The 13,831-nt window shown below is 60.4% G+C and overlaps 1 protein-coding gene across 1 annotated transcript; it reads right to left on the bottom strand.

Annotated features, from left to right (window-relative positions):
- Nucleotides 1-4,583: 4,583 nt before the first annotated feature.
- On the bottom strand, nt 4,584-13,060 carry RBPJL (recombination signal binding protein for immunoglobulin kappa J region like). The gene is made up of 13 exons (XM_062202563.1): nt 13,039-13,060; nt 12,569-12,717; nt 11,834-12,243; nt 10,657-10,782; nt 9,574-9,644; nt 9,332-9,435; nt 8,937-9,111; nt 7,059-7,196; nt 6,645-6,754; nt 5,938-6,090; nt 5,158-5,313; nt 4,947-5,050; nt 4,584-4,857 (listed from the first exon to the last, which is right to left on the bottom strand). The coding sequence occupies exons 1-13, from the start codon at nt 13,058-13,060 to the stop codon at nt 4,584-4,586; spliced, it is 1,992 nt and encodes a 663-aa protein (XP_062058547.1).
- Between the last annotated feature and the right edge of the window lie 771 nt (nt 13,061-13,831).

Genomic DNA, 13,831 nt, shown 5'->3' with positions numbered 1-13,831 from the left:
GCGCTCACTCCCTATGTTATGGCTTGGACATGACTCTGGTCCCTAAACTCCTGCTGATGTTCCAACCCCAAGGCCCTAGGTGAAAGGCGAATGGATTACTGTTAGGTGGGGCTTCTGGGAGGTGGGCCTCCGGGAAGGCCTTTAGGCCTCAGCGGGCCCTGCCCTAGGGAGCAGAGGGTTGGTTTTACAAGCAGGTGCTTCCTGTGGCCTGCTTTCCGGTCACCGTGTGATTCTTCCTCCGACCCTATTCTGCCATTGCCAACTTTTTTTTTTTTTAAGATTTATTTTATTGAAAGTTACAGAGGCAGAGAGAGAGGTCTTCCATCCGCTGGTTCACTCCCCAAATGGCCCCAATGGAGTTGGGCTGATCTGAGGCCAGGGGTTTTTCCAGGTCTCCCACACAGGTGCAGGGACCCAAGGACTTGGGCCATCTTCTGCTTCCCCAGGTCATAGAGTGGGTTGGAAGTAGAGCAGCCAGGACCTGAACCCAGTGCCCATATGGGATGTTGGCACTGCAGGTGGTGGCTTTACCCGCTATGCCACAGTGCCAGCCCCCATTGCCAGCTTCTACCAGACACCAGACTGCTGGTTCTCAGACTCTAAGCTGAAAGAAGCCTTCTTGCCTCCTGTGTTACCCCTCTCAGTAACAAGAAGCTGAGACCCTGCGTGAGACGCTTCCTGCAGTCATCTCCCTACCAATAATTGCTTATGTGATTTTGGAGAGTAGGAAGAATTTTAAGATAACCCCCAAGATTTCGGCCCTTGAGTGTATACAGCCTGTATAATTCCCTCTATTTGCATGTGGGCGGGTCATGTAACTATGAGATGCCACTAGGTTTATGATTAGGTTCCTTTCAACAGCAAAGAAGGGGAGGGCACTTGACAGATGTCATTGGTGTCCTGGGCCAGTCGATGGGAACCTGACTGGGTTGGCCTGAAAGATGCAAGGTGCCATGGATCCTATGGCTGCAAGGAAATGATTTTGCCAACCATCAGGGAGAGTGCAGGCCTGGCTGACACCCTGACGCCAGCCTGGAGACCCTGAGCAGAAGGCCGGCTGAGCTGTGCCTGGACCTCTGGCCCACAGAAACTTGGGGACAGTAAGCGTGTGTGGCTGTAACCTGCTCCTGTGGTCACACGGGTGCCCAGCATGCAGGAAGGACTTCGCCATCTGTAACCGGAGGGAGGGTTCACCATCTGAAGTGCCTCCGTAGCAGCACTGACAGCAAACAGCCCGTATCCCTGCTGAAGCCGCGTCACACGTTCTATCCCCACGACACCTTATGAAGTCAGTGCTGTTATCTCTGTCTTCACAAGCAGAAGCAGACAGTGCGGCTAACTGGCTGCAATTGGTCAGACTCACCCCATTGGTACCTAGAATTTTGATTCTAAGATGCCTGTTGGGTGAAAAGCCACAGTACAGTGGCATTCTTTCATGTTAGCATGATTCCTTTGGGGCCACCTGTGACGCTGGCATCCCATACAGACGCCGGTTCATGTCCCGGCTGCTCCACTTCTGAACCAGATCCCTGCTGATATGCCCAGGAAAGCAGTGGAGGACGGTCCAAGTGCTTAGGCCCCTGCACATGTGGGAGACCTGGAAGAAGCTCCTGGCTCCTGGCTTCCGCTGGCCTAGCCATGGCCGTTGCAGCCATTTGGGGAGTGAACCAGCGGATGGAAGACCTTCTCTCTCTCTTTCTCTACCTTTCAAATAAATGAATCTTTATGAAAAAAGGATTCCTTTGAAAATGAGAGGAGACTTCCAAAAGCTCCTGGGAAAAAAGAATTAGCAAATTAGTTTTGTGCAAAAATTTTTGAAAAAAATATTTGAAAGGCAGAGAGAGAGAGAGAAATCTTCCATTTGCTGGTTCACCTTTCAAAGACCTGCAGCAGCCAAGGCTGGGCCAGGCTGCAGCCAGGAGACTGAATGTAATCCAGGTCTCCTGCATGGGTGGCAGGGTCCAAGTACGTGAGCCACCGTCTGACTGCCTCCAAGGTGTGCATTAGCAGGAGGCTGGAGCCCAGGCCCTCTGATGGAGGAGGTGGGTGTCCCAAATGGCGTATTAACCATTGTGTGCCCAACACCCACCTCTGGTGCGAAAGATGCTTGAAGTCCTCATACAGTTCATGGAAAACACATGCTTGGGTTGGGTTTCACATTTTCTCTGCAGCAAAATAAACTTCTGTTTTAACTTCATTTCCTACAAATGTTTCGATGTACCTCCTAGGGCTGGGTAAGGAGGGGAACAGCCCTGCACACAAAGGGGTGCTAAAGGTGAACTTCCGACATCAGCCAGCTTGGGGAGCTGGGTGTTTGGAACCAGACAGGAGAGCCTGGTGGGCTGGGGCCCACTCCAACACTGTCACCAAGGTGAGCCTGGTAAACCTGGTCACAAGGCCCTCCCTGCCTTCCCTAGACCTTGCCCTTCCGTGCCCATGTGAACACACACACCCCCTCCTTGGCTCCAGCCGGCTGTAGCAGGTGTTCCCCTCTGCCCACTGAAGTCATGACCACTGCCCTGCCTGCCTTTGTCCCTTGGGGTCTGGAGCAGCGCGAAGCCTGACCAGGGGGCCCTTTATGTGAGTATTGCCAAAACCTGAGAGAGGCCCTCCGGGTTTCCCTTTCCTCTCAGCCACTTCCTCCCCATCTTCACAGTTCATGCCCTCGGCAGCCCACATCCTCCCCGGGGAGGGAGATGTCTCAGACTCTTACCCCCACACGAGGTAGGCTCGGTTTCCTTTTGTGGAAGACCCAAATCAACAGAAACCAAAGAGAGAGAGCAACTCTAAGGTCAGAGCTTCAATCCAGAGAGTAGCTTGCTAAAGGGACCGCAGGCGCCGTGACGGCTGGGGGACTCTGAAACAGATTCTGGCCTCATCCTCACTACACGTGTCCCCTCCCCTCTTACAACACATACACCCGGCCTATACCCAGCAGTGTGGTCCCATGAGAATTCAGAGACTCAGTGCTCCAACTGAGCGTCAGGAGTACAGGATTCCAATGAATGACAGGCGCTGCCATCCACCTGCTATGACCTTGGCCTCTTGAAGCTTCCGTTTCTCCATCTATAACATGAGCAAATATGGATGGAGCAACCCTGCTCACTGAAGTCATGTGGGAGAGTGGGCAAGTAACACAGACTCCCAGGTACCGCCCTCGTGTCTAACCCAAGGGTCTGTGCTGCAGCCTGGCTGTCTAATTTTATAGCTTGGTAGATGATCCTAATGTGAAGATTAAATTAATTGATACTAGGATTGTAGAGTGGAAGAATTGTGTGAATTAACCTACAGAGGATCCCGAGAGCACGGAAGGACTTAGGATGATCTTTGTTTTGTTTTTTAAGATTATCTTTTTAAGGAACGTAACAGCTTTCAACTGCTATGAGTGAATGAATGAATGAATGGTGAAAATTCACCCCTCGACAAGGAAACATTGCCACCTGCTGGTTTCACGTTGCAATTTCCAGATATCTGCCAGCACAATGCACTGTTTATTGAGCACCAACTCAAGCGCAGGGCACAGCGAATGCCCCCTCTAGGACACACGGAGATGAGAACCGCTTTCCCCATGCAACGCAGTCTAGCGGGACATAGAGCCCTTTGGTCCAAGCTGGGTGGCCACACGGTCCCCGGGAGCCAGAATGCGAGACGGCAGCTGGCTTCTTAGGTGTGGCACTGTGCTCACAAGGGCCTTGCACTTGACTCCGTCATCTCCTGTCCTTGTGTGGAAGTTGCTCCTCGTTCCTGAATGGACCGTGAATCAGACTCTGCGGAGGCGGGCACTCATTTCGGGGCATTTCCCACCCGACTTGCTCCCTGCGTTTCTCAGCCGGGCTCCGCCCTTCTCCTCCAGCAATCACACGAGGCTTTGGCCGTGTGGGTTTCAGCCTGCTGATGGCCGATGACGGAACTTAGACTTTGGGGAGTCTAAAGCGCAAACCCCATTTCCTCCTTTCTGGAAATGTCAGCTGCTTCTTTCTCAGGGGACTTCCCGTGCTCTGGGGCAGATGTTCTACAGGAAATGAGCTGTCTCTCAGAGGTCAAGGGAGGCCCAGGGGGCTAGACCCCGCACTTCAGACCACTGGGCACCCCTGGAGGCTGGGCACCCACAATGCCTCTGTCCTTGGTTCCCGTGGCCCCAAGCCAGGACCCTGCTGGCTTTCCCTGCTCTCTTCCGCGTCAAGCACAGGTGGGGCAGAGTGGTCAAGGCAGGGTTGTGATTTGGCCCCTAGGCCCATGGAGAGAAGCCCCCTCTCTCGGCCGTGTTACCGCCCAGGTGTCCCGGGACTTCTGCCCAGCGTTGTCCCGGGCAAGCTGGTTCTGTGCCGCATGCCTCTGGGCCCCGGGTGCTCCCTTGCTAGGGGTGAGGGCAGCAGGGTAGCACGGCACGGCAGATGGAGAGGCGGCACAGGCGGGCCTAGGAGCCAAAGCTCCAAGGGGCAAAGCCAGCGGGGCTGCACCTTGCAAAGAGAGCAGGCAGGCTGTGTCTCCCTGGAGGGCTGAGCGCGCGGGTGAGGCGGGAGGCCGGGTGTCTGCCGCGGGCCTCGTCCCGCCCTCCCGCACGGAAGCCGACGCGGGGCGCCCTAGGTCTGGATGAAGAGGTGGAAGTTGGTGCGCGTGAACTCGTGGTGGATGCTCTCCAGCAGCGCGTCGGCGTCGGCGGCGGGCTCGGGGGCGCGGGGCGAATCGGGCCTCCCGCTGTATTCCGGGGTGTAGGTGAAGGAGAAGGCGCTGGGGTAGAAGAGCCCGTCGGTGCGCACCAGGCTCACGGGCACCGTGATGGGCGTGCGCAGCCAGCGCCAGTCGCTGCCGAAGGCCGCCACGTCCGGCACTACGCACACCAGGGACCGCGGGCTCCTGGGGGTGCGGCGCCGGGCTTAGCGCTGCGGGGACCCCGACACCCTACACCCAGCGGCCCGAGGGAGGCTGCCCGCCCCAGCCCGTACCTGTACATGGTCTCCGCCTCCACGTCCCCGAACCACACCTTGAGCCCCGCGTGGAAGTTCTCTCCGTGGAGCTCCAGCGTGGCCACGTCGCCCCCGCCGCTGAGCTGGGGGAGGGGGGACCCAGCGGTGGGAGGAGGAGGGGCAGGAGCCCGCGGCGCCCCCTCGCCCGCGCCCCCGCCCCGCCCTCCGCGCCCCGCGCGCCCGGCCTCACCTCCAGGGTGCTGACGAGGGGCACGGGGGTGACGGGCTCCCGCGTGCACGCCAGGCTGCTGTTGAAAGAGAACTGCACCGACTCGGTGCCGATGATGGTCCAGCACGAGCTGTCGTTCAGCAGCGTCTTGTTGGCCTCCTTGGGGCAGGCGGAGGCCTGGGAAGACACGGACGGGACCGGCCAGAGGCGTTGGCCGCGGCTGCCAGCGTGGGCTTCGAGGTCCACCTGCCCCCTGAGCTTGGACACGGCCCCCGCGTGCTCTCCCATTAAGTAAGCTCCTTGAAGTCTGCTGCTTTCGAATGTTCTCATTTTCCAAGGATTCTAGAATGCTACTTTGCACCTCTGTGCCATTCTATGACCTAACATTTCACAGTCTTAATATTCTTTGGGAAAATATTCCTTTGGGAAGCAGTCATAAGGCTTAAGAATAATAATTATTTGCTACATTCTGTAATTCTGTCTTATTCAATTATTCTAATAGTCTTGGCTCAATAATATTCAGTAGCTATTGTACTTTTTTATTTACATCTGACAATTTTGTATCCCAAACTTCCATGACCCTAGAATTCTTGGGGGAGGAGAGTTGCTCAAGAATATGAGTGATTACTGCTTGTCCTACATTTTGCATGTCTGCCCCCAGGGGCTGTGGCTCTAACATCCCGGGGAAGGCAGTACTGCTCAGTAGGTGTGACCACGTCGGGGGCCCTGATGCTCTGGTCAGGTTCCCAGCAGGCAGTCTCCCCGCGAGGGTGGCTGGTGCTGCCATCCTCCGGGTCTCACCTGGAACTGCACCACTTTCTCTGTGGCCAGGCACAGGTAGGTGCCGCCCCCGCCTGGGGGACCCCCGGGAAACTGGAAGGCACACTTGTGCAGCTGCGAGATGGGCTCATCCACGTCCAGGAGTGCACACTGCTTGGCTACTTTGCGAATGATCTGTGGCAGAGGGGTGGTGGGAAGGTGCAGGGGGTGTCTCCAGCCCCCCTCCCAGCCAGCTGTGCTGCTCTGACTCCCTCTGCCCCCTGCCCTCCCTTGTAGCCCCACAAAGCACTAAGAATCAGCATCTTGAGGCCAGCGCTGTAGCATAGCCGGTACAGCTGCTGCCTGCAGTGCCAGCATCCCACATGGGCACCAGTTCGAGACCCAGCTCCTCCACTTCTGATCCAGCTCTCTGTTATGGCCTGGGAAAGCAGTGGAAGATGGCCCAAGTGCTTGGGCCCCTGCACCCATGTGGGAAACCGGGAAGGCGCTCCTGGCTCCTGGCTTTGGATTGGCTCAGTTCCAGCCTTTGCAGCCATTTGGGGAGCGACCCAGCAGATGGAAGACCTCTCTCTCTCTCTCTTTCTCTCTGCCTCTCTGTAATTCTTTAAAATAAATAAATATTAAAAAAAAAAGAATCAGCATCTCTATGTCTCAGGACTCACCCTCCAGCCCCACCCACAGGTGCCGCCCCCTTTGCATGGACCTGCGAGAGCCCTCCTTTGTCATACCATGGGCGGCAGCGTGATGCCCGTGAACGTGCAGACGAGCTGCACCAGGGAGCCGTAGCGCACGTAGCCCTCTCGGGGAGGGAAGTCTCCTTGGGAGCAGTGCTCATCAGCTGGGGGCAAAGCAAGCAAGAAAGGAACAGGGCTTCAGGGGCCCCAAGCTAGCACTCGGGGAAGCAGCCGATGCTGAAGTTTCTAAGCCTGGAGCCAGCACTTGGGGCCACTCCAGAAAATGTCTGCATTTGAGGGCAGGGTTCGGGGGTGGCAGCTTCGTGTTGGCTGGGCTTGGGCACCAGTTCCTGGGGCTGTGGGCGTCCTTTGGCGTCTCTGAGCCTCAGGTGCATGGGGCGAAGTGTCCCTGCCTCGCCGAGCAGCGGCTGAGGCTGGAGGAGTGCCGGGGTCTGCGGAAGGCATTACCCAGGTGCAGCGTGAAGGCAGCCCACTGTCTCGCACTGGCCACAAAGGCCCCGTTCTCCACGGAGAGGTAGCGCGTGGACACCGTCTGGGAGCGCAGGCGGTTGAAGAGGGAGACCCTGGAGCCCGAGGAGATGCACACTGCGGGGGTGGGGGAGAGAAGGCGGGATCAGGGCGCTGGGGGGCCTGGCCCCTGGGGACTTCCCAGACAACTTCCAGTGCTCTCTGCCAGCCTGGACACACGGCTCTCCCACGGTCCACAGCGGCTTGTCTGGTGCCTGCTGTCGCCCTGTTTCTGTGCCCTCCCTCACTCCTTGAGCCCAACACAGAGTCAGCCAGTACTCACTCAGTACCTACCCTGTGCTGGGTACTGGGCACCAAAGGCTTTGCTCTGGGAGCTCACAGTTTGGGAGGGAAGGAAGGCAGGGATATAAAGTATCAATGTGAAGAAGGAAGCCTTCCAGAGGAGGCAATGCTCTCAGCCGGGGTGAAGTAGGGACAATACCAGGTGGTGTGAAACGGTAGTGGGGTGCCTCTAGGGGCCGCCAGCGTGCTTCTAGGAACTTCCAGGGTCTCTTCTCTATGCACTGCCTTGGGTCCAGCACTGTTTTCTCATTGGGTCTCTACCAGCCAGAAAGCCCAGGCTAAGTCATTCCCAGCTCGTCTTTCACAGCGCTGGACACACTGCAGGTGCTCAATTTCTGCTTCATCCAAGTTCCCTAGTTCCCTTCCATTGGACAATAGCTGGCACTCACTGTATGCCTGGTAATTTTCTAAATGCCTTCAGTGTATTGGATTTTCTCTACAAACAACCTACAGAGGCAAGCGGTACAAGAGCACCTCAAAAAGTGCATGGAAAAGCCGAAGGAAAAGATACATTCATTTTGATGCAAAGGATTTTTGAAGTCCATGCACGGTTTTTCCCTTGTAGGTGCTGAAGATCCCACATATGCTTGGATTTCAGATTTTTGGCACCCAAATAAAGTCTTATTTTTGCCTGCGTTTCCCACCACCTTTCTGAAGACAGCAATGTTCTCATTCACAAAGCTAACAAGTGGCAGAGCCAGGACCCAGACCCAAGGTTCCGGGCTCCAGAATCTGCACCCTAACCACCCCCCCTGAGGCCCTCCCTGGCCCTGTCTGCATGCCCAGGGCCAGCCAGAACGCGGCCTGTTCCTGAGACCCTCAGGGGGCTTCCACAGGAAGTGATGTGGCCTAGGAGGAGGAGCGGCTCCACAGTCACGTGGACCCCAGGCCACTTCCCGGCTGGGCCACACCCCAGCCAGGGCAGCCTGAGGCCACGTAGGCCCAGGAGTTCTTAAGGGAAGGGATGGATGCTGCAGCCTCACCATCCTTACCTACAACCTGGGCCGAGGACAGCGCCTTTCTCAGAGACGTGGGGAGCACCACACAGGACAACACATATTGCCTTTGCCAATGCAGTGCCCGGGGCAGAGCCGGGCTCGCGGTAGGAACCCCACAATGTTTTTAATTGGAAATTCTCCACCCCTATATCATCCTCACTTTGTCCCTGGCTCAGCACCTGCTGATCTCTTTGTGCTGCATTTCGTCCCTGGCCCCCACCTGCAAGTCTAGTGTCCCACCCCTCTCCTCTGCTTCTGCACGCCTGAGCCACGCCCACTCCTCCCCAGACCCGCCCCTTTCTCGGCTCAGGTCCCGCCCCCTGACTCTGTGACCCCACCCTGACGCCCAGGTCCCACCCCTCTGATGCTGACCCCATCCAGCCGGGGCCCTCTCGTGCTGACCCCACCCTCCACCCAGGCTCCGCCCTCTCACTGACTCCACCCTCCACCAGGCCCCGCCCCTCTCCCTCTGGCTCCGTCCCCGCCACCCACCCAGGCCCCGTCCCGCCCCGCTCACGGTCCGTATTTTTCAGCGACTGCTTCTTCTGCGAGGGCTTGGAGATGACCTTGATGAGGCGGCTGTGGAAGGTGCCCAGCTCCCGGCCCCCTGGCAGCACCAGCCGCAGCACCAGCCGGAAGTGCTTCCTCTTGTCCGCGTCCGAGATGTACAGGGTCTTGGCGCAGCCGAACTCCTGGGGGACTCGCGGGCACGCGGCCGTCTCATCCCCGGCCCCGCCTCCGCGGGGCCCAGCCGCCCCCGGGGAGCTGCCGTCCGCGCCCGGGGGCTTAGCGACGAGGCAGGGCCCGGCCTCCCTGCCCCACGACTGGGTTCCGGGGGGCCTGCCTGAGCCCTCCCCCCAAGGACAGGCCGGAGTGGGAGCAGGAATGGGACCCCATCCTGTGCGCCCTCACCCTGGAGTCCGGCTGCTCCTCGAAGCTCATCCTCTGCGTCTCGGCCGCGCCGTCCAGCCCCATGTAGCCGCAGACCGTGGTCCCGGGCTCCGTGGCCTGGTGGGCTGCAAGGGCACGGGTCCGGCTCTGGGGGGCTCGCGTGCCCGGCGGGCTTCGTCCTGGCCGCCAGAGGGCGCCAGCAGACTGCATGAGCGGGGCTCCCCGCAGAGCTGGCCCGCCAGCCGCCCGGAGCCCGCCCTCACCTTGGCCAGGGCCGGGCTTCACCCTCCAGCCGGGGCCGGCGAGGTAGACGCAGGGCGGGGGGCAGAAGAACCTGCGGAGACAGCGACTGCCGGAGTCTCCATCCACCTGCACCTGTCTTGCCAGCATCGCGAGGGGGCATCCACCCGAGAGAACCCTCCATTCCTCCTCCTCTCCCAGGCTTCTCCCTGGCTGTACCTCATCCAAATCCTATTATTATTTCTGGACACCATTCATCCGAGCCACCGATGAGTCCTGTGTGTGCCATCCAACCGTCTGAACAGCCTTTTGGCCTGGGTCACCGCGGGGGCCTTGCAGCCCCTGTCCCTGTGGCCACTCCCCACTCCCCCGGCTTGTTTGTCCCGGCCGCAACCAGAGGGCTTTGAACACCGTGGTTCAGATCCTGTTTCTCCTCTTAAAGTCCTCCAAGGGACTTAAAACTCCAAGTCCTCCTGTGATCTGGTCCCCAACTCCTCCTCCCTTCATTCCCTCACTACCCCCTCCCTTTCTGACTCCCCCACTCTGGGGCCTTGTCAGTTTCGCCTCCCCCCCCAGGTCTCTGCTTTCTCCGCTTCTTCCAATCAGAGCCTGTGTCCCCCCAGATTTCCTTCTGTCTGGCTCCGATTTTTTTTTTTTTTTTCAGATGCAGCCTCCTAAGGGACTTTTTGACCTTGATCTTTGAGGCTGAAGCAGGTTCCCCTTGCCCGCCCTTGGTTCCTGTGGATGACCCCGTCTGTTTGCCTTCTAGCTCTCAGCCTCATCTCCAGGTATCTGGGTGCCTGAATTGTGGGCAGTTTACAGGTGTCTGTCCCCCGAGGGAGGCAGAGTGTCGCGAGAGCTCTGCTCAGCCGTGTGCCCAGCGTGCAGCCGTGCCCACAGACCCTGGCACATCCTAAACAGTAAGTCGCTGTTGAGTGAGTGGGTGAATGTGGACGGGCGAGCCACAGGGAGGTGTTGCCAGAGACCAAAGTGGCTGAGGGCCCCTGCTGACAGCTGAGGTCTCAGCTGAGGTTTTCCCAGGGCCGGGGGGAGTTCCTCCAGGTTACAGCTCTCCTAGGAGAGGGGGCTGCTGCTGTGGCACCTACCGCTTCTCATTTCCGTAGGACTTCTGCGCCACCTTGGCGTGCAGGATCCGCACCGTCTGCTCGCACTGACGCTGTAGGCACCTGCGCACGCCTTCCTGCAGCATGGTGGCCTGCTCGGGGGGTGACCTGGGAGGGCAGGGGGTGACCTGGGAGGGCAGGGGGCCGGCCGGCCCTCGGCAGGGGGTACTGAAGGGACGAGGTGCTGTGGAGCCCGCTGCTTGGGTTGGGGGGGACCAGGGGAGGATGGGGCTCGTGCTGTACCCCCAGGGTCAGGAAGAGAAGGTATTTGGTAAAGTGCGGGTGGGCTGGGGTGGGTTAAATGCTCGGGGCTGCCAGGTGCCCAGTGAGAGCTCCGTGCTGCTTGCAGCCTTAGAAAGATGAGGGGGAAACACTAAGGGCACGGCCGTGCTGCTCCCGGGTGCAGACGGGTACAGGAGGGCTGCCAGCATCCATAAAGGTTGAGCGTCCCCACCCCAGGCGGCTCGCCGCCCCTGGCCGGGAGTGCCCTCTCACCTCGGGTGGGCAGGCAGGAACCTGCAACAGCAAAAGGCCCTGGAACCACACTCCCAGGGCGCAGTGGGGGTGGGGGTGGGGTGTGGCTCTGAGTCCTGCTGCTGGGTCCCCCCTCCTTCCCCTGACCCCAGGGAATCCAGGCCGACCCCACTGGCCCAGCCCTGGGGACTCTGATGGGTGCCGGCGCAGGCCCAAGGCCTGTGGGCAGGGCCTGGGCAGGACCACGACCCCCGAGGCTGGCCCCTGTGCCCTGTGTGCCTCTGGGCAGGGGCGGAGGCCTGGCTCGCCCCGCTCCGGGAAGGGACGGCGAGGACAGAGCGGCGCGCCCTCGGAGGCCGTCCAGGCAGCCGGCGGCCAGAGGCCCGACCGCTCCGCCTCTTGGGTCTCTCCTCTGGGAAGCGTCTCGGGCTTGCAGCGCATTCCGGCCGCAGAGAGCGTCGCCGCCCGGCTCCCGCGGCTGCTGCGAGGGTGGCGGGCGCAGGGGGCGCCGCGCTCGCTCCGCCCCAGCCCTCCGAGGCAGCGGGGCTCGCTCCCTGCCAGTGGGAGGGGTCGCAGCCCGCGCTCCCCCTCCCCACCCGCCAGCCCGGGTTAAATGCGGCCGCCGCCTGCGCGGGCCCCAGCTGCCTGGCAGTCCCCACCTAGGGCTGGCTGCCCGCGCCGTTACCTGCTCCAGCTGCCCGCCAGGCCCTGCCCGTCTGCCCCTCTCTGCAGCCGCGCCTCCGAGCTGTCTCGCAGGCTCAGGTGAGTCAAAGGGCCCGGGGTCGCTGCAGGATGCGCAGGGGAGCAGGCGTCAGGCCAACCCAGGCGCAAGTGTTTATCGCGGGGGTGGGGGTGGGAGTACCGCCTGCCCACGGTGACCGCAGCTGGCCCTCGTCCCCTCGAGTCACTTCCAGGTGGAGCCCGGGCCAGGAAGCCCCTCCTTTGGTGACCTGGCCCCTGCAGGGCCCCCAGGTGTTCAGTCCTCAGCTGGTCCTTGAGGTCTTGCTCACCAGCCTCCCTCCCTTGCTCCCCCTGCGCTGAGGGGGTCTCCGAGGAGGAGCCGGGGTTCTGGGGGCCGCCGGGGCCACCATGTCGCTGTGTGGCCGGGGTGAAGACTCCCGCCACCCTCCCGGGCCGGTTCCTTCCTCTGTGGAAGTGTATGTATGTGTGTGTGTGTGTGTGGGGGGTGCTGGAAAGGTTATGACCCTGGACGTGGTGGCTCTCTTGACTTTTTGGGACCCCCGGAGTGCAAGCAGGGGGCGAGGTGGGATGTGGGCTCCGGCCAAGAGCAGGACAATGGGGCCCTTCATCAGCACGGGGGCCGGCAGCTTCAGCAGGTAGGTAAGGATGGGGAGCGGCAGGGGTGCCCAGGGGTGCCGGGCTCCGATGGCCCAGGCTGGAGAAAGTGTCCCCCCCCCACCCCGGGCTGCCAGCCGCTGGCCCGGCTGGCTTGGTCACCCTCCCACGAAGAGCCTGCCAGAGGGATTTTCTGTTCCGCCACCAGGCCTTGAAAGCGAGGGGGGAGAAGAATCCAGCCAGGAAGGCCGCCTGGAGTGAGCGGCTGGCAGGCTGTGGGCAGAATGGGCCCATTCAGGGAGGCGGGAGGGCGGGGCTGCGAGGGTCGGGGGCGCCGGCCCCTCTGCCGGGAAACCTGAGCGTGGGCGACCGAGGTGGGATGGGGGCTGGGAGCCAGGGAGGCTCGGTGATCCAGGGGCCCAGAGGGCCGGCAGCTGGGGGGCAAGGGGGCAGGGGCCGAGCCGGATCTAGTCCTGCCATTGCGGCTGGGTGGGCTGCCTTCCTGGGTCTCAGTTTTTCCATCGGCACAATGGGGATCCTTGGTGAGTCACAGGGGGTGTCGCCAGGGGGGGCTGCGGGGAAGTGAGCGCTCACCTGTTGTCCCCACGGGGTCCATGGTCGCTCCCTTGTGGCTCTCCAGGCGCGTCCGGTGCCGCGGTCCCTCGGTGCTCCGGCCAATATATCCTGCCCAGGCCTTATCTCCAAGGCCCCGGGTTCCCAGCCCCCTGTTTGCTCTGGGCAGGGACACCTGCTGGGCAGATGTGGGCTTCCCACGGCCCCGAGCTGTTGCGGGCAGGCCCAGTAGACGCCCCCTGGCGGCCTTTCCTGAGAGCGAGCGGTGGGCCCAGGCTCAGTCACTGGCCCACCGTCCCCACGCTGGCCAGAGCCAAAGGCTGCAGCCTCTCCCACTGCCTGCTGTGGGGGACAGGGCAGAGGGCAGGGGGCCCACGTGGCAGCGCCTCCCGCGTGAAGCCCCTCCCCCGGGGAGAAGCGGGCGCCGGATACCCTCGCAGGCGCACAGAGCCCGGTAGGATGGGCTCAGGATTCCAGCCTGGTACAGGCACTTCCTTGCAAAATGACTTTGGGGGATCAGAGCTTAGCTTCTCCAAGCCTCAATTTCCTCATCTGTATAATGGGGACAATGACAACCTTAGTCCCTTAGTCTCAAAACTGGTCAGAATCAAGAGCCGCAGCCCGTGAAAAGCATTTGACACTGCCTGGCATTTAGGAAAGCCTGTTTTCTTTTTATATCTGTATATTTTAATTTACTTTCTATTTACCATTCCACAGTTCCACAACGTATAACTTTCTCCAGCTCTACAAAGGATCTTGTGTTTCGCAGCATTCCCACTGCAATGAATTTTACTGTGAAACATGTCAAACGTGC

Source organism: Lepus europaeus, chromosome 10 (genome assembly GCF_033115175.1).
Source record: "Lepus europaeus isolate LE1 chromosome 10, mLepTim1.pri, whole genome shotgun sequence".
NCBI lineage: Eukaryota > Metazoa > Chordata > Mammalia > Lagomorpha > Leporidae > Lepus > Lepus europaeus.
The sequence above is the reverse complement of the archived record's forward strand: the minus strand, read 5'-3'. Positions and strand labels throughout refer to the sequence as shown.